At 42.3% G+C, this 20,286-nt stretch overlaps 1 protein-coding gene across 4 annotated transcripts in view; it reads right to left on the bottom strand.

The window, feature by feature from the left end:
* rnf157 (ring finger protein 157) overlaps positions 1-20,017 on the bottom strand; it is a 37,761-nt gene extending 17,744 nt beyond the window's left edge. For all 4 annotated transcript variants that reach the window (XM_024431071.2, XM_024431081.2, XM_024431090.2 and 1 more), the window contains exons 1-10: positions 19,501-20,017; positions 16,845-16,963; positions 12,532-12,620; positions 12,126-12,275; positions 11,701-11,818; positions 11,425-11,535; positions 9,375-9,422; positions 9,084-9,155; positions 6,818-6,977; positions 6,476-6,588 (exon numbers count right to left, since the gene is read on the bottom strand). In XM_024431071.2, the coding sequence (XP_024286839.1) occupies positions 6,476-6,588; positions 6,818-6,977; positions 9,084-9,155; positions 9,375-9,422; positions 11,425-11,535; positions 11,701-11,818; positions 12,126-12,275; positions 12,532-12,620; positions 16,845-16,963; positions 19,501-19,588 (1,068 nt within the window). In that variant the 5' untranslated portion in view covers positions 19,589-20,017. The remainder of the gene's footprint in view (positions 1-6,475; positions 6,589-6,817; positions 6,978-9,083; positions 9,156-9,374; positions 9,423-11,424; positions 11,536-11,700; positions 11,819-12,125; positions 12,276-12,531; positions 12,621-16,844; positions 16,964-19,500) is intronic.
* Positions 20,018-20,286: the final 269 nt, after the last annotated feature.

Raw genomic sequence — 20,286 nt, 5'->3', positions numbered from 1 at the left:
TCAACAAAACAAAGCAGATGATTGTGAACTTAAGGAAACAGCAGAGGGAGCACCCCACTATCCACATCAACGGGACAGTAGTGGAGAAGGTGGAAAGTTTTAAGTTCCTCGGCGTACACATCACGGACAAACTGAAATGGTCCACAGACACAGACAGCGTGGTGAAGAAGGCGCAACAACGCCTCTTCAACCTCAGGAGGCTGAAGAAACTTGGCTTGTCACCAAAAACACTCACCAACTTTTACAGATGCACAATCGAGAGCATCCTGTCGGGCTGTATCACCGCCTGGTACGGCAACTGCTCCGCTCACAACCATAAGGCTCTCCAGAGGGTAGTGAGGTCTGCACAATGCATCACCGGGGGCAAACTACCTGCCCTCCAGGACAACTACAGCACCCGATGTCAAAGGAAGGCCAAAAAGATCATCAAGGACAACAACCACCCGAGCCACCGCCTGTTTACCCTGCTATCATCCAGAAGGCGAGGTCAGTAGAGGTGCATTAAAGCAGGGACCGAGACTGTAAAACAACTTCTATCTCAAGGCCATCAGACTGTTAAACAGCCACCACTAACATTGAGTGGCTGCTGCCAACATACTGAATCAAATCTCTAGCCACTTTAATAATTAAAAATGGGATGTAATAAATGTATCACTAGTCACTTTAAACAATGCCACTTTATATAATGGTTAGATACTCTACATTACTCATCCCATATGTAGATACTGTATACTATACCATCTACTGCATCTTGCCTATGCCATTCGGCCATCGCTCATCCATTTATTTATATGTACATATTCTTATTAATTCCTTTACACTTGTGTGTAAAAGGTAGTTATTGTGAAATTGTTAGATTACTTGTTAGATATTACTGCATGGTCGGAACTAGAAGCATAAGCATTTCGCTACACTCGCATTAACATCTGCTAACCATGTGTATGTGACCAATAAAATGTGATTTGATTTGAGTCATTAAACCTCGTTTTTCAACCACTCAACAAATTTCTCGTTAACAAACTACAGTTTTTGTAAGTCGGTTAGGACATCTACTTTGTGCATGACACAAATCATTTTTCCATCAATTGTTTACAGACAGATTATTTCACTTATACTTCACTGTATCACAATTCCAGTGGGTCAGACGTTTACATACACTAAGTTGACTGTGCCTTTAAACAGCTTGGAAAATTCCCAAAAATTATGTCATGGCTTTAGAAGCTTCTGATAGGCTAATCAACATAATTTGAGTCAATTGGAGGTGTACCTGTGGACGTATTTCAAGGCCTACCTTCAAACTCAGTGCCTCTTTGCTTGACATCATTTGAAAATCTAAAAAAATCAGCCAAAACCCCAGAAAACAAATTGTAGACCTCCACAAGTCTGGTTCATCCTTCGGTGCAATTTCTAAATGCCTGAAGGTACCACGCTCATCTGTACAAACAATTGTACGCAAGTATAAACACCATGGGACCAGACAGACGTCATACCGCTCAGGAAGGAGGCGCGTTCTGTTTCCTAGAGATAAACACACTTTGGTGTGAAAAGAGCAAATCACTCCCAGAACAACAGCAAAGGACCTTATCAAGATGCTGGAGGAAACAGGTACAAAAGTATCTATATCCACAGTGAAACGAGTCCTATATTGACATAACCTGAAAGGCCGCTCAGCAAGGAAGAAGCCACTGCTCCAAAACCCCCATAAAAAAGCCAGACTATGGTTCGCAACTGCAATTGGGAACTTTTTGGAGAAATGTACTCTAGTCTGATGAAACAAAAATAGAACTGTTTGGCCATAATGACCATTGTTACTTTTGGAGGAAAAAGGGGGAGGCTTGCAAGCCAAAGACCACCACCCCAACCGTGAAGCACAGGGGTGGCAGCAACATGTTGTGGGGGTGCATTGCTGCAGGAGGGGCTGATCCACTTCACAAAACAGATGGCATTATGAGGTAGAAAAATTACGTGGATATATTGAAGCAACAGCTCAAGACATCAGTCAGGAAGTTAAAGCTTGGTCGCAAATGAGTCTTCCAAATGGACAATGACCCCAAGCATACTTCCAAAGTTGTGGCAAAAGGGCTTAAGGACAACAAAGTCAAGGTATTGGAGTGGCCATCACAAAGCCCTGACCTGAATCCAATAGAAGATTTGTGGGTAGAACTGAAAAAGTGTGTTCGAGCAAGGAGGCCTTCAAACCTGACTCCGTTACACCAGCTCTGTCAGGATGAATGGGCCAAAATTCACCGAACTTATTGTGGGAAGCTTGTGAAAGGCTACCTGAAACGTTTGACCCATGTTAAACAATTTAAAAGCAATGCTACCAAATACTAATTGAGTGTATGTAAACTTCTGACCCACTGGGAATGTGATGAAAGAAATAAAAGCTGAAATAAATCATTCTCTCAACTATTATTCTGACATTTCACATTCTTAAAATAAAGTGATGATCCTAACTGACCTCAGACAGGGAATTTTTACTAGGATTAAATGTCAGGAACTGAGATTAAATGTATTTGGCTAAGGTGTATGTAAACTTCCGACTTCAACTGTATACAATACCAGTCAAAAGTTTGGACATACCTACTCATTCAAGGGTTTTTCTTTATTTTTACTATTTTCTACATTGTAGAATAATAGCAAATACATCAAAACTATGAAATAACACATATGGAATCATGTACTATCCAAAAAAGTGTTAAACAAATCCAAATATATTTTAGATTTTGTAGCTACCCTTTGCCTTGATGCCAGCTTTGCACACTCTTGGCATTCTCTCAGCCAGCTTCATGAGGTAGTCACCTGGAATGCATTTCAATTAACAGGTGTGCCTTGTTAAAAGTTAATTTGTGGAATTTATTTCCTTCTTAATGCATTTGAGCCAATCAGTTGTGTTGTGACAAGATAGGGGTGGTATACAGAAGATAGCACTATTTAGTAAAAGACTAAGTCCATATTATGTAAAGAACAGCTCAAATAAGCAAAGAGAAATGACAATACATTGTTACTTTAAGACATGAAGGTCAGTCAATGCTGAAAATGTCAAGACCATTGAAAGTGCAGTCGCAAAAACCATCAAGCGCTATGATGAAACTGACTCTCATGAGGACCGCCACAGGAAAGGAAGACCCAGAGTTACCTCTGCTGCAGAGGATACATTTATTAGAGTTAACTGCACCTCAGATTGCAGCCCAAATAAATGCTTCAGAGTTCAAGTAACAGACACATCTCAACATCAACTGTTCAGAGGAGCCTGCGTGAATCAGGCCTTCATGGTCAACTTGCAGCGAAGAAACCACTACCAGAACATACCAATAAGACGAAGAGACTTGCTTGGGCCAAGAAACACGAGCAATGGACATTAGACTGGTGGAAATGTGACCTTTGATATGATGAGTACACATTTGAGATTTTGATTCTGACACTGTCAGTGATTTATTTAGAATACAAGGCACACTTAACCAGCATGGCTGGTTTGCGCTTAGTGGGACTATCATTTGTTTCTCAACAGGACAATAACCCAACACACCCCAAGGCTGTGTAAGGGCTATTTGACCAAGAAGGAGAGTGATGGAGTGCTGCATCAGATGACCTGGCCTCCACAGTCACCCGACCTCAACCTGTCACGCCAGCTCCTGCTCCCCCTCCCCCTCTCTGGCGCTCGAGGGCGCCAGGCTGCCCATCACTACGCACACCTGTCACCATCATTATGTGCATCAGCACTTCACTGGACTCACCTGGACTCCTTCACTTTGTTGATTGCCTCCTCTACATCTGTCTGCTTCTCAGTTTGCTCCCCGTGTCAGCATTAATGTTGTTTTGTGTTCCCTGTCCAGACGCTGTCTGTGTTTTGTTTCATGTCCGTTATTTATTAAATGTTCACTCCCTTTACTTACTTTTGTCTCCCAGCATCTGTCCTTACAAAATGCTGACACCAATGTTGGAAGCATCAGGGAGTTTGTTTTGTTTTTTGTTTTGGTTGGTGCTGTCGGGTCCAGGAGCCGCTGCCGAAGGAACGTGTGCCCTTTGGTTTCCATTGGGCTGTCGTTTATTGTTACTATGTCCGTTGGTGCGTGTAAGTACCTGTGCTGTGTGTTTTGGCTTTTTTGCTTTTTTTTGTGGATTGTGCAGATGATTACAGGTCTCGTCCCGTGTGTTAATCATTGTGCGCAAGTGTTATTTGAGGTACTCCTCACTCTTTTGTTTTGGGTTTCTACCCTGTGTTTTGTTACGTGTTTGTATTGTATTTGTCCCCGTGCCTTTACACCGCACACCATACTTTGGGCTTAATTTAAATAAAATATTACGTATTCCTGTGCCTGTCTCCTGAATCTCTTCATACCAACGTGACACCTGGACTTCTTCACTTTGTTGATTGCCCCCTCTATATCTGTCTGCTCCTCAGTTTGTTCCCCATGTCAGCATTAATGTCGTTTTGTTGTCCCTGTCCGTGTTTTGTTTCATGTTCATTATTTATTAAATGTTCACTCCCTCTACTTCCTTCTCGTCTCCCAGCGTCTGTCCTTACACAACCCAATTGAGATGGTTTGGGATGAGTTGGACTGCAGAGTGAAGAAAAAGCAGCCAACAAGTGCTCAGCATATATGGGAACTCCTTCAAGACTGTTGGAAAAGCATTCCAGGTGAAGCTGGTTGAGAGAATGCCAAGAGTGTGCAAAGCTGTCATCAAGGCAAAGGGTGGCTACTTTGAAGAATCTCAAGTATATTTTTATTTGTTTAACCATTTTTTGGTTACTACATGATTCCATATGTGTTATTTCATAGTTGTGATGTCTTCACTATTATTTTACAATGTAGAAAATAGTAAAAATAAAGAAAAACACTTGAATGAGTAGTTGTGTCCAAACGTTTGGATGTTACTGTATGTATATACACTGCTCAAAAAAATAAAGGGAACACTAAAATAACACATCCTAGATCTGAATGAATGAAATATTCTTATTAAATACTTTTTTCTTTACATAGTTGAATGTGCTGACAACAAAATCACACAAAATTATCAATGGAAATAAAATTTATCAACCCAAGTGGAAAACCACACTACAGGCTGATTTAACTTTGATGTAATGTCCTTAAAACAAGTCCAAATGAGGCTCAGTAGTGTGTGTGGCCTCCATGTGCCTGTATGACCTCCCTACAATGCCTGGGCATACTCCTGATGAGGTGGCGGATGGTCTCCTGAGGGATCTCCTCCCAGACCTGGACTAAAGCATCCGCCAACTCCTGGACAGTCTGTGGTGCAACGTGGCGTTGGTGGATGGAGCGAGACATGATGTCCCAGATGTGCTCAATTGGATTCAGGTCTGGGGAACGGGCGGGCCAGTCCATAGCATCAATGCCTTCCTCTTGCAGGAACTGCTGACACACTCCAGCCACATGAGTTCTAGCATTGTCTTGCATTAGGAGGAACCCAGGGCTAACCGCACCAGCATATGGTCTCACAAGGGGTCTGAGGATCTCAACTCGGTACCTAATGGCAGTCAGGCTACCTCTGGCGAGCACATGGAGGGCTGTGCGGCCCCCCAAAGAAATGCCACCCCACACCATGACTGACCCACCGCCAAACCGGTCATGCTGGAGGATGTTGCAGGCAGCAGAACGTTCTCCACGGCGTCTCCAGACTGTCACATCTGTCACATGTGCTCAGTGTGAACCTGCTTTCATCTGTGAAGAGCACAGGGCGCCAGTTGTGAATTTGCCAATCTTGGTGTTCTCTGGCAAATGCCAAACGTCCTGCACGGTGTTGGGCTGTAAGCACAACCCCCACCTGTGGACGTCGGGCCCTCATACCACCCTCATGGAGTCTGTTTCTGACCATTTGAGCAGACACATGCACATTTGTGGCCTGCTGGAGGTCATTTTGCAGGGCTCTGGCAGTGCTCCTCCTGCTCCTCCTTGCACAAAGGCGGAGGTAGCGGTCCTGCTGCTGGGTTGTTTCCCTCCTACGGCCTCCTCCAAGTCTCCTGATGTACTGGCCTGTCTCCTGGTAGCGCCTCCATGCTCTGGACACTACGCTGACAGACACAGCAAACCTTCTTGCCACAGCTCGCATTGATGTTCCATCCTGGATGAGCTGCACTACCTGAGTCACTTGTGTGGGTTGTAGACTCCGTCTCATGCTACCACTAGAGTGAAAGCACCGTCAGCATTCAAAAGTGACCAAAACATCAGCCAGGAAGCATAGGAACTGAGAAGTGGTCTGTGGTCACCACCTGCAGAACCACTCCTTTATTGGGGGTGTGTTGCTAATTGCCTATAATTTCCACCTGTTGTCTATTCCGTTTGCACAACAGCATGTGAAATTTATTGTCAATCAGTGTTGCTTCCTAAGTGGACAGTTTGATTTCACAGAAGTGTGATTGACTTTTAGTTACATTGGGTTGTTTAAGTGTTCCCTTTATTTTTTTGAGCAGTGTATATAATTTTTTTAAAGTGAGTGTATGTGTACATATTACCGAGTGTTCCTCTGAGTCAGAGGTCTGGCAGGTGATGACGGGTTTAAATCTGGCAGGAGAGAGAGGACTCAGCTTCTTCTTCAGGGCTCGGATCTGCAGCAGCGCCCGGAACGCTGAAGATGCATTATAACATGCTTAAGTATTGATGTGAAGGTCTTATGCAGCATTATAGACTCACACAGTCTGCAGATAGGGCAGCAGTTAGCCTGATAACTGAGCATGTATTACTGTAGGTATTGCTATGAAGGTCCTAAGCATCTAAAAACTATTGCTATGAAGGTATTAGGAATGCCAACATATGGCTTACAAAGGTCTTATGTAGCATCATAGACATAAACTCACGCAGTCTGCAGATGGGGCAGCAGTTGGCCTGGTAGCGGAGTGTGTCTGCGCAGGCATTGCAGAGACACAGGTGTCTGCAGGGCAGGATGAGTGTGTCGCGGACATCCGACAGACACACCACACACTCCGCACTGTTATCACTGATCTCATCATCCACAACCTGGGGCCAACATAGTCAATCATTCAATCAATACATAAATCAATCAATACATAATTTACATTCACAAAGCAGTATGGTAGCTTGAGCAAGCAATATTGTAAAAATAATTAAATTCCTTTGCATATTCATAGGAAACAACTTTGCCAGCATTATCATGTCATAAAATAGCCAGATGGAAATGTCATTAGCTAGCAAAGTTTGTCAAAAATAGCTAGCAATGCTAACGTTAGCTAGCTAAAATCCGGTGGCCTCAGCTCAATCTTAGCAAGCTAGCTAATGTTATACTGCATATAAAGTCAATCTGGAGACATCAAAATGATGACAAAGGGGTTTCCTACTAGTTATTTGCCTTCCTTTGAATGTCATTGTATTTCAAAGCCACTGTAATGCACTTTTGATGAAATCTTCTTCAGCGCTAATTGACAATGTATTGAGTAGAATGCTCAGTCGGGCATCAGTACAAAACAAATGTTCAAAACAATATTGTGACAAAACATGCAATTTATGAATACTCTAACCAATTCTACAGAGAGTGATTTGGAAAGTTTTTAACAAAAAGCATTGTGATCACTACACTGTAACGTAAAACTGTAAATTATACGGTAATTTTGGGTATAATCAACAGTAAAATACTCTGAAACGTTTTAGTACAGCATACTGTAAATTATGGTGCATTGTGGGAAGATTTTGTGGAATTGCTGTATTTCGATTGGTACTCTAATTCTACCCCACAGAAGACAGTACTGTACCATATCTTTGGAATGACAAAAATCGTTTGACCACTAGTGGATACATGATATAGTTTCTGGCTCATTAACATATTTTGAGGGGCACCTTGTAAAGAGGCTATATTTATTGCACCCGTGAGAGAGAATGCAGTTCGAATTGAACTCCTATGTGGTTATAATGCCCCATCTAATGTTGTAGGGGGAAGAGTTACAGGGTTTGTTGAGTGGTGGTGTCCTGTCCTCCCAGGCTGTTGGTCTGGTGTAGGACCAGATATAATTAAATTAGGGTGGTGGTTTTTAATGATGGCAGGGTACGTTTTTTCCTTATTTTGTGTCATAAAGTTTAATGAATTTATACACCTGTCCTGTTGGTGGTGGTAATGAGAAGAAGAAGAAGGGCATGGGTTCCCAAACCTTTTCACTTAGGCCCCCCCTTCCAGCACTGGGGAACATCCCACCCCCCTGTGCTGGTGTGTGCAAAGTCTATTTCTATGGGCACAAGCACTGTTCTTGACTCAAGTTGTTCACATCCCTCTTGCTGGCGGGAATAAAGGGTTAAATGCTTATTTTTGCTGTTTTAAAGCAAATTTTCTTATAATGCTATACATTTTGCCATGTCTAATGTGTATTCATGTGATATTTGAGTGACAGGAACATTACTACAAAATCTATGGCCTACAAAAACTAGCTAAAAAACGTTAGCTGACATGGGCTAGTTGATCGGAACATTTCTGACAAGTTATAAATAGCTCTCTAAGGTACGCAATGACCGACATGATAAGAGGAAAACTGATGATGCACTACTCATGAGTATGATGCACCCCCGAATCCCCCTGCCGCCCCCTCGCCCCTCCTAGGAGGCATGCCCCATAGTTTAGGAACCACTGGTATAGGGGAAAATTGGAGTGGCAACAAGTCTTAAACCTTAAATGGTTGAGCATTTTGCCATGTCCTTTTGGTCTGTTTTGCCCTGTAGTCACTACCAGTTTGGAAGCCTTTGTGAATGCCTCTAGAAGTGCAAGTGATATAAACACCAAATATTCATGAATAAACCTGCTGTAATGTGTAAACACTTCACCTAGCAGCCAACCTGCTTGCACCAATCCCTTGTAATTACAGTAAAATACTGTGAAAAGCAAACTCCTCCCCTCCGTTCATTCATTCATTTATTCCGATGTACTTCTTTTTTTTACAGTAAGATAAGGTCAATTTTACAGTATTGTACTGTGCTTTGATATCCTATTTATATTACAGTAGGTGAACTGTAATATGACACACATCATTTTACTTGCCACTGAGCTGCCTGTAAGCTACTGTCAAATTCACAGGAACCTCTTTACAGTGTAGTCCCTAAACAACCAAATTCTCAGCTGTGTACCTTTGATTCTTGGCTGTTGTACTTGTTCTCGATGCCATAGATCTCCTGAAGAAGGTAACTCACTCCATCTACCTGGAGAGGACAGGAAACATGTTGGGGATAAGAGAGAAGATTTCAGTATAAAACATACCAGGAATGATAGTGAAAGGGGGAGCGAGAGATTGGAAGAGAGAGGGGAAAGAGAGGTAAGCAAGGCAGGAAAAAGGGATGGTAAGGTACAGTTCAGAGTGAGATGAGATGAGAGCAGGAGGAGAGAGAGAGAAGAGGAGAACTTGGTGGAAACAAACTCACCACTTGTTTCTGCTTCAGAGGTTTGACACAGTAGCTTCCGTCCATGTGCTGTGGAACAAACAGTAGATACTTAGCCAATGCTTAAACCAATCCAGTCCCACTGGACAAAGACATCAGTTCAACGTCTAGTTTTGATTGACATTTTATTGGGTTGTCAACCAACATGAATTCAACGTGAAATCAACATAAAATTTAACCACGTCACTGGGTTTTAAAAGTTGAATGAAAAAAAGACAAACATTCCCCAAATTCCTTTACGTTGATGACACCACTCAGTTTATTTATTTACAGTATTCGGCCCTCTTGAACTTTGCGACCTTTTGCCACATTTCAGGCTTCAAACATAAAGATATAAAACTGTATTTTTTTGTGAAGAATCAACAACAAGTGGGACACAATCATGAAGTGGAACGACATTTATTGGATATTTCAAACTTTTTTAACAAATCAAAAACTGAAAAATTGGGCGTGCAAAATTATTCAGCCCCTTCACTTTCAGTGCAGCAAACTCTCTCCAGAAGTTCAGTGAGGATCTCTGAATGATCCAATGTTGACCTAAATGACTAATGATGATAAATACAATCCACCTGTGTGTAATCAAGTCTCCGTATAAATGCACCTGCACTGTGATAGTCTCAGAGGTCCGTTAAAAGCGCAGAGAGCATCATGAAGAACAAGGAACACACCAGGCAGGTCCGAGATACTGTTGTGAAGAAGTTTAAAGCCGGATTTGGATACAAAAAGATTTCCCAAGCTTTAAACATCCCAAGGAGCACTGTGCAAGCGATAATATTGAAATGGAAGGAGTATCAGACCACTGCAAATCTACCAAGACCTGGCCGTCCCTCTAAACTTTCAGCTCATACAAGGAGAAGACTGATCAGAGATGCAGCCAAGAGGCCCATGATCACTCTGGATGAACTGCAGAGATCTACAGCTGAGGTGGGAGACTCTGTCCATAGGACAACAATCAGTCGTATATTGCACAAATCTGGCCTTTATGGAAGAGTGGCAAGAAGAAAGCCATTTCTTAAAGATATCCATAAAAAGTGTTGTTTAAAGTTTGCCACAAGCCACCTGGGAGACACACCAAACATGTGGAAGAAGGTGCTCTGATCAGATGAAACCAAAATTGAACTTTTTGGCAACAATGCAAAACGTTATGTTTGGCGTAAAAGCAACACAGCACATCACCCTGAACACACCATCCCCACTGTCAAACATGGTGGTGGCAGCATCATGGTTTGGGCCTGCTTTTCTTCAGCAGGGACAGGGAAGATGGTTAAAATTGATGGGAAGATTGATGGAGCCAAATACAGGACCATTCTGGAAGAAAACCTGATGGAGTCTGCAAAAGACCTGAGACTGGGACGGAGATTTGTCTTCCAACAAGACAATGATCCAAAACATAAAGCAAAATCTACAATGGAATGGTTCAAAAATAAACATATCCAGGTGTTAGAATGGCCAAGTCAAAGTCCAGACCTGAATCCAATCGAGAATCTGTGGAAAGAACCGAAAACTGCTGTTCACAAATGCTCTCCATCCAACCTCACTGAGCTCGAGCTGTTTTGCAAGGAGGAATGGGAAAAATGTTCAGTCTCTCGATGTGCAAAACTGATAGAGACATACCCCAAGCGACTTACAGCTGCGACTTGCAGCAAAAGGTGGCGCTACAAAGTATTAACTTAAGGGGGCTGAATAATTTTGCACGCCCAATTTTTTCAGTTTTTGATTTGTTAAAAAAGTTTGAAATATCCAATAAATGTCGTTCCACTTCATGATTGTGTCCCACTTGTTGATTCTTCACAAAAAAATACAGTTTTATATCTTTATGTTTGAAGCCTGAAATGTGGCAAAAGGTCGCAAAGTTCAAGGGGGCCGAATACTTTCGCAAGGCACTGTATGTGTTGAAATGATGTGGAAACAACATTCATTCAACCAGTTTATGCCCAGTGGGATGCTTTTAAATCCAGAGTCAACTGCATCTCAAAACATGATAGACAAACTTTAAATGAATTGAACACACATCCGACTCCAAGCTCCTTACTTTTTCAAAGGTGGCCAGGAGGACATGGGAGTGACCCATGTGATCTCCCCCCTCGTCTACTGTCGCTTGAATGACCATGGGAAACACATCCTTATCCATGTCAAACAGCAACTTTTAAGACGGAGGGAGAGAGAGAGAGAGGGAGAGAGAGAGGGTGGAGGAAGAGAGAGAAAATAGGGAGATAAAGATAGGTTATACACTGAAACACACACACACACATACTTCCTACTAATATGAATAAACACACTCACACGCTCACACACACACAGCCCATACCTCCTCATCGGCCCACTCTGACAGGTTGACGGAGTGCGAGGGCAGACAGAACTGCTGACAGACTCCTCTCTTAAAGTGCACCATTTCTGACTGGAGAGAGCTGTCCTGGGGAAGGTAACTATAGGAGATACACACTCTTAGAAAAAGAAGATGATATCTAGAACCTTAAAGTGTTCTTCAGCTGTCCCCATCAAATAACCCTTTGAAGAACCCTTTTTGGATGCAGGTAGAACGCTTATGGTTCCAGGTAGAACACTTTTGGGTTCCAAGTATAACCCATTCTACATGTTACCCAAAATGGTTCTACCTGGATCTAAAAAGGGTTCTCCTATGGGGACAGAGGAAGAACCCCTTTGGAAGCCTTTTTTTCTCAGAGTGCAGAAAGATAAACACACAAGCATGCACACACACACACAGAGACTTACATTGGCACTCCGTTGTGGAACTCCTCTATAGCTTGATAGTAGATGGTGATGGCCACCTGTGTGTCAGCATCGAAGGTGAACTCTATGTTGTAACAGGCTTTGCTTTTCCCTGCCACTTCCTCCCCTGGCAGCTTCAGGCCGTCAATACACCTGCCATACCACACCGAAACACAGCTAGCATCATCTACACACCGTTACAATTAGCACAGTAAGAGTAAAGGGAGTAATCACAGGACCCAGAACAAAGCTTGCGAAAGCCTCCGGCCAGCTACTCGACTTGGTTCTGGGGGGATAAGTGGAGATGTTGGACTAGTGCAATAAAACACAGACTAAGCATAACTGAAATAATAATAGTAAAAGGGCTATAAATTACAAATCAATTGTGTGTTTTGTGAGAGATACTCACCGTACAAGCCTCAGCGTATCCTTACGGATGTTTATAAGGCTTCGTAGCGTCTTCACTGGCTCCTGAGGTGGCGGGGCTGCATAGGGGAACTGTAAAGGAACCAAACACAAAAGGGCACATCAACAACCATATCAACAACAACAAAAGGGTCACATGATCTGATTTACTAATCCCCAAGCCCTTGATCAGTTGAATCAGGTGTGTTGGTGCTGGAAAGCTTGCACACTATCTGCACACCCTATCTGCATACCCACTTAAAACATTAGATATCTTTTCTTTCCACAATTGTTTTACTGTACTTTGCACAATCTTTGCACAAACCATGTTTTTGTTGCTGACTCTGTGTAAGAAGAAAGTTGAGTGGGTCTAAAAATGTTTTTTATGTCAGACGCTTAACTATTTAATTGACATTATTCTTTATTCTTACTGGCACTGATCTTCCTGATACCGGGCTATTAAAAAAAAAGATTTTAAAGTGCGGTGATCTGGATCTGTGGTTGTTATACTGTACCTGTTTTAGAATAATACACTTACTGTGCACTTAAGTCATTTTGGATAAGAGTCTGCTAAATGACTGAATGCACTGTAAAAATGTGTATAGAAGAACCTTTGAAACCCTATTGAACATGCCGTCTAGTAGGAATGGAGATGTGGTTAGATACCTCCACACCCCTCTTCTGGGACTAAGGGGAGGTGTGTGTGTGTGTGTGTGTGTGTGTGTGTGTGTGTGTGTGTGTGTGTGTGTGTGTGTGTGTGTGTGTGTGTGTGTGTGTGTGTGTGTGTGTGTGTGTGTGTGTGTGTGTGTGTGTGTGTGTGTGTGTGTGTGTGTGTGTGTGTGTGTGTGGTTTACAGGAAAGGCTCCTGATGGGCCCAGATGTGTTATTATACTGAATACTGTGCCATACATTAAAACACACACACACCAGGAAAATTCTGCTATGGGATCTGTAGAGTAGGAACGACAAGGCTGTTTTTCAGTACAGGGAAGACACACGCATTCATGCACACACTCACATAAACACTCCCTTCCCTCTCTCTTTGCAGTCTGAATATGACTTTATTACAGCAGTCAACTGCTGTTAAATCGCCAATATATTAGGCCTGAGTGTTTATAGCTGTCGAGGTCCAGCCACACACACGGGCACACATAATATAGGCTATACATATCTAGTGCAGGGAGACTAGACCTATGCTGCAGATCACAGTTAACAACTCATTGACAGATGAGAGAAATGTACTGAGTGGGGTAGGGAGATGTGGTTCTGCATTGCCATCTGCTTAGAGAGGGCGTATGACTTATATAGCAGGATATGACAGAGAGAGAGAGAGAGAGAGAGAGAGAGAGAGAGAAAGAAAGAAAGAGAGAGCGTTTGAACTGCTTTGGCTGTAAGCTATTATGACCCCACTCCTGAAAGCTAAGATCCTCTGGAGCATGGATGTGCTTTCTGTTCCCCTCATAAGAATATAGTTGAACGGCCCTGTCATAGCCCTTCTATGGATAGCCTTTCCACTCCCTATTTAATCTTGCGACTGGCTGGGTTCGAACCAGGTCTTCTGCATGTCACAAGACTGTCAGTCCACTATGTTAGCCCATATGGATTAGTTCAGGAAGCTAACAGAAGTCTTCAAAACTCCAGCAAGGTTCATCGAACCCCCTCGGTTACAATTCACCCCCCTTTGACCTCCCACTCAGAGATCACGGCACCAATATAACTGACTGGGTTCTAAATCAGGCCTACTGCACAACAACACTTACAGTGGTAGACAGAAGCAGAAGGATCTGTGCACCCCATTTAATGGAGTGCAACAGAGGTGGTTTGGTGATCCGTCCATGTGATGAGTAGTCTCGTAAATACCAGACTGATTATCACGTGTAGTGAACCATTCATGTAAGCTCGGGGGATTAGGCCGCTCGCAAGGCTATGAGATGAGCAACCTTGGCTGAGACATGTAGACGTGTTAGTTTGGCTAATGAGGGTCTAACCCAGGTCTCCTGTGCACCAGATAATGCAACTTTTCAGGTCTTTTCAGACAAGTTACTCATCACATGAATGTGGTTACCGAACTACCTGTTACACTTCTCCCCCCTTTTACCTCCTCCTTGAAGAGACCAAACCTAACAAGGCGAGACCCAAATGCAGACACATGAGGCAGATGGTTGGAGTCTTACAATGTTTATTAATCCAAAGGGGTAGGCAAAAGAATGGTCGTGGACAGGCAAAAACCATATCAGAGTCCCAGAGGTACAGAGTGGCAGACAGGCTTGTGGTCAAGGCAGGCAGAATGGTCAGGCAGGCAGGTACAAAGTCCAGTATCAGGCAAGGGTCAAAACCGGTAGGACTAGAAAAAGGAGACTGCAAAAAGCAGGAGAACGGGAAAACCGCTGGTTGACTTAGAAACATACAAGACGAACTGGCACAGAGGAACAGGAAACACAGGGATAAATACACTGGGGAAAATAAGCGACACCTGGAGGGGGTGGAGACAATCACAAGGACAGGTGAAACAGATCAGGGCGTGACAAAACGAAGTCAAAGGACCAATGTTTAGGGTTTTAGCTCAAAAGGCTAACACATTCTTAAGCCAGTCAGTCACATATTAACCTTTTAATATCTACAATAAATCAGCCCATTCCGGCCCATTCTTTACCTTGAGGCCCCCATACCGGCTATTTTCCTCCAGGCCCCCACACTGGCCCATTCTTTTCCTTGAGAACCCCATTATTAGCCAGATAATTTAAATTTTGCGCGAAAAACTATAAGTTAGACAGGCCCACTGGGCTAAAAATGGACCAGCCTACATGTCCATGTCCTCCCCTGCTTAAAACTAGACTGTGTAACACAAACTAACACGTTTTCAGGTCTTAGGCAAGGCTTGAAGACTTGCATTAGTGTAGCAGATGGGGATCCGTGAAACTCACTCCTCAGCCTGAAGTGTCGCCCCTTGCGCAATTGAAGAAAGCCTTTTTTAATAGTAGGATGAGTTGGAATGCTTCAGGAGGGTGTTTTCGAGGAAGAAGTCCTTAGTTCGAGTCTATATATGAGCTGAATAAGGGGGAAGCGGTACTTGTTAAGCAAGCTGCATGCCGTCCTTTACATGAACTTCCTGAATGTATCCCTCCCTATCGGCTTTAGCTAAGTGTACTAACACAATCTTGTGAGATACAGGAGACCTAGTTCAAACCCAGATCAAAGTTAAATAGGGAGTGGAAAGGCTATCATTAGAAGGGCTATGACAGGGCATTTAAACTATATTATAATGGGGGTCAAATTTAGTTTTTGTGTGAAACTCTCTTCTAACGCATCCTGCCATCATCATAGAGGGAAACAGAAGGCATGTCCATGTTCCGGAGAGTCTTAGCTTTCAGGAATGGGGTCATAGTAGTTCATATCCAAAACATTTCAAATGCTAGAGCCAAATTCATTGGAAGAGCATTTATTCAACATGCCACATTGGCTTCAGAAACCGCCATCAGTTTCTGTTTACCAAAGGAAACGTTTGATTCTATGTGCTGTTCTCTACCTTTCCTGGCTGGTAAAGTACCAGGTGTTGTCTCTGGTCTTGAACCTGAATTTAAAGAACTGAATTTGAAAACTGAATCTGAATCCATCTGAGAAGTTGAATGTATGAAACTCTGATAAACTTGAAATTATAGTTTGTAAACTTAATACACAGACAATTAATGCAATATCTACCATAATGAAATTGAACAGGCCTATATAAATATATATAAATGGAATATGAATATTCAATTGAATTTATATATAATTTTTAAATGAATGCAATATTCATTCAATTCCACTTCAATTCATGAAATACAAGTTCAATTTACAAATTCAATGATTAAATTTGTACATTAAAAATTTAAAAACATGACATTTAAATTCAATTTCCTAGTACAAATTCAAAATGATTAAATTCAAATACAATTCCTGTTGTCACTGAAATCGCTCCATACCACACCCCCAGTCACAGAATTCTATGGTATTCCCCATGTCCATACAGCAGAGATGATGAGAATTGCGATCGGAGGTATTTGGAACAAAACCTAACGCCCAAATGGTACCCTATTCTCTATATTGTGCAATACTTTTAAACAGGGCCCATAGGGCCCATAATTAGACAGACAGTATTGTAGCTGGAGACTTAGAAGCTAGTGTAGTGTAGTGTAGTGTCGTGTACTGTACTATAGTGTACTGTAGAGTACTGCAGTGTACTGTGTAGTGTAGTGCAGTGTAATGTAGTGTAGTGTATTGTACTGTACGGTACTGTGTAGAGTCCTGTGTAGTGTAGTGTACTGTGACGATCCGTACCACCACTGGTCTGGTTCCCAGAAAGTTGAGGTCGGTGTTCTCTCCGAACAGGTATCCCTCGGGGTGGGTGGAGTCAAACTTCTCCCCGCCCATGATGAAGTGGCTGGCAAAGTAACTTCCTGTGGGGAACAGGAAGAGGAATTGAGCAAACCTGATCCTAAAGATTCCACCTCCTCATATACACAGAAGCCCAATTCTGTTTCTCCCCTTTTACATGAACAGAGGACAGTTACAGGAGCTCATTGAGCTAGGTCAAGGTGTTCCAACCCTGGTTCCGGGGAATAGGTTGAGAAGACATTGCCTCTAACCACTGATCTTAGATCAGAAATATCTTAACCACATATTTTTGAAAATATGCATATAATACATTCTCCAAATGCAACGTCTGCCTACGCCCACACACATTGTCTCAATTATTTATTTTTATTTTTAATTCCCTCAAACACCAAATTAGGGTTAGCCAATCATTTGATCTCCATCAGTTTCGTGGGAATATGCATTTAGATATTCTTGAATGATCTCAGCCTACAGTGTAGGCCTAACCAGTGGCAGGCGCTGATTGGCTGAATACCCATGGTGGATGGAGTTGTCAAGAAAGCATTAGGACAGAAATATGATGCCAAGTTTTCAAACTACCAGTAGTTTCTTTTAGAAGATGTATAAAGCAATCTGTGCATTTGAACAGCAGCATGAATACTCATATTTCACTTTTGGATGTCATAAACCGAATGACCATTTCTGCACATGCTGCCACTGTTTTGAACAGATTAGAACATACTATTTACCATTTAGAAAGAGCAGCCAGCTCATGAACGCATGCAGATGCAATAAATGAAAACACATTATCTTACTGGGAATAGCTAACACAATGTCACAAAGCATGATGCGCTAGCCAGTTCACTTTCATTCTGGAATAACTTCATATTTCCGAGTTAGAACGATATTAGTTTAGATAGACTTGAAATTGCTGCTTATCAAAGGTAGATAACTAGTTCATTTCACCCAGAAAATGTACAAAACTACCTCTCAATGTTTCTCAAAATTACTGCAGCTCGCTAATTAATTTGATCATGCTTTGTGATTACACCCGATTTTATGCTGTTTTAACCCACACAACACGTCGCCATGTCACCTACAATAGAACATGATGAACACCATGGCATGGTAGAAACAATAAAATTGGCCAGCCACAGTCATGCTTTTTTGTCCTACCAGATCAGCGATGAGAAGGTTCTAGCTTGTGTATCCCTCTGTCATTCAACTCTTGTTGGATGTAGATGTCCAGTTTATCAGGTCCCAGACTCACATAACTGTTATGATGATTTATTTACAAGTTCATTACAATTCGTTTTTTGCTTTAGCGCCATCTGTAGCTGAATGAGCAGATCTAGTTTCATGTGCGGAAGAAAGCCGTCTGGAGCGAAAGACTCATTGGGAGACAATTGAGCGCTCCAGTACAGTCCATTTACCTTGTGCTGTTGAAATGTATGCTATGAAATCCTGCGATTTCATTGAGGCAATTCCCCCTCTTAGCAAGTCACTGAGGGGCACAATAGTACGTTTGTTTTTATCAACTGACTGTACAAAACATTAAGAACACCTTCTTCATATTGAGTTGCACCCCCCGTCCCCGTCTGAATCATTGTACCATCTCAACCGCTGTGAAATATATTTTACGTAACCAAAAATATTATATTTTCAGCTGTTTGAAGCTGGTGTACACAACTAAAAGTAAAAGATGCAAAAATTTAAGAACGAGAAGCATAAAAATAGTGCACATGAAACAAATCTACCGCTTCTAAGATTTGCTTCAATGCGAATGATATGTATATAACACATTCTAATGTGAATTTGGTCGGGTCACTCAAAAAGTTACATATTGCAGCTTTACATTTTGGCGCATATTTTTTTTCACTCAAGTAATCAACCTAAATCTCAAAAGAAATTAGGTGGTGTTTTTGGTTCAACAGTAACATTGTACTATGCTATTCTATTCGGTTGTGTTATGTAGAATACAAATAAAACATTATGTGACTTTACAGACATTGATTCAGCTTTGATCTAGACCTAATGGAGCACCATAGTGAGAGGTGTCTGAGCGACGCTTGTGTGCGCTGCAGCAGCAGTACACCCCTGCACACTGCAATCTTCAGTTTGCTCCTTTTTCCTATTTTAATTGGAATTGTAAAAAATGAATGTGGTATAATGCTTTTCAGCGTCATTCTGCTGGGAGGCTGGTGGTCAGGCTGATACTGACCGACCAACATCACATAGGCCTCGTGTTTTTCCATGTGTTTCAAACATGACAATTATATGATTGGCACTCGATGTCTGGTAAACATCCACATTTAGCCACCCTAGCACTGAGGCCTATAGTTGCGGACAGGATGCAGGGCATACGGGGTATCGGACAACTTGTCCTCTGATGTAATGACTGTGATTCATCATTATATTTAAATAATAGATCATACAAATAAGTCATAGGCCTATAATTATCTGAATATTAATAAATAGGCCTTATAATATCCTAATAACATATCCCTATGTATTTTTTCCCAAACCGAGAAGGCAGATATAGGCTGTCCTGGAATATGCTGTGGGTTGAGTGGGATCGCTCCTGTTAGGCTACTGTCGTCTATGGGGAACAGGCACCTACCAGATTTTGGTGGATAGCGGTACACCGAGGTGGACGGTATATCGACCTCTTCCACTCCTGCGTTCTGTCTGCTGGTCAAAGCTCCCATTTCCACAGAAAACAAAAGCTCAAATTAACGAACATAACAAGAAAACATTCGCTATTCTCTAAAACCCCTTTACCCCCTTTCATTTAATCCAGTTCGTGCTGCCATTTCGATGTTTTAAATCTCGGTTTATATCCTTGGTTCCCTGCCGGTGGCAGCTATAGCCTGGTTGTGCTCGTTCTGGGATTAGTTGTTGTTCTTGTCTGCTTTATCCAAAGCCCAGTGGGGTCGGTGCTGTCGCCAAAACCGATCGATAGTTTGTTTTCCGACAGAAAAGCAGTAGTATGCACCCCTTTAATAGCAAAGCAATTTATCCATTCACTTCGTGACGCATTCTTCGCTCCAATTCAGCGCGTTTCGGGGGAAAACGAGGTCTCTCACTATGTATCACTGTCAGGGCCGGCCCAAGCCTTTTGGAGGCCCTAGGGTCCCTCACATCACAGGCAAAACATTTTAGTGGCCCCTCTTGACAGAGGAGAGAAATAATTGAAGGTTCCTGATATAATTAGGCGTAGAGAAATTTCGGCAGTTTTTAAGCTAATTTATTTTACAGTACAGCTACTGGAGGGAAGAGCCAGGATGAAAGTACCATGCCCATTTTCACAAATTACAAGAAAGTAGAATTTTGTATTGAGGCATGCATGTGCCTAATACAGAAGTTGACCTCCCTGCAAGATATCAGCACGCTGTGTCAACATTTG

The sequence above is a fragment of the Oncorhynchus tshawytscha genome, linkage group LG01 (genome assembly GCF_018296145.1).
Source record: "Oncorhynchus tshawytscha isolate Ot180627B linkage group LG01, Otsh_v2.0, whole genome shotgun sequence".
NCBI classification, from domain to species: Eukaryota; Metazoa; Chordata; class Actinopteri; order Salmoniformes; family Salmonidae; genus Oncorhynchus; species Oncorhynchus tshawytscha.
This window is presented reverse-complemented; position numbering and strand designations above follow the sequence as displayed.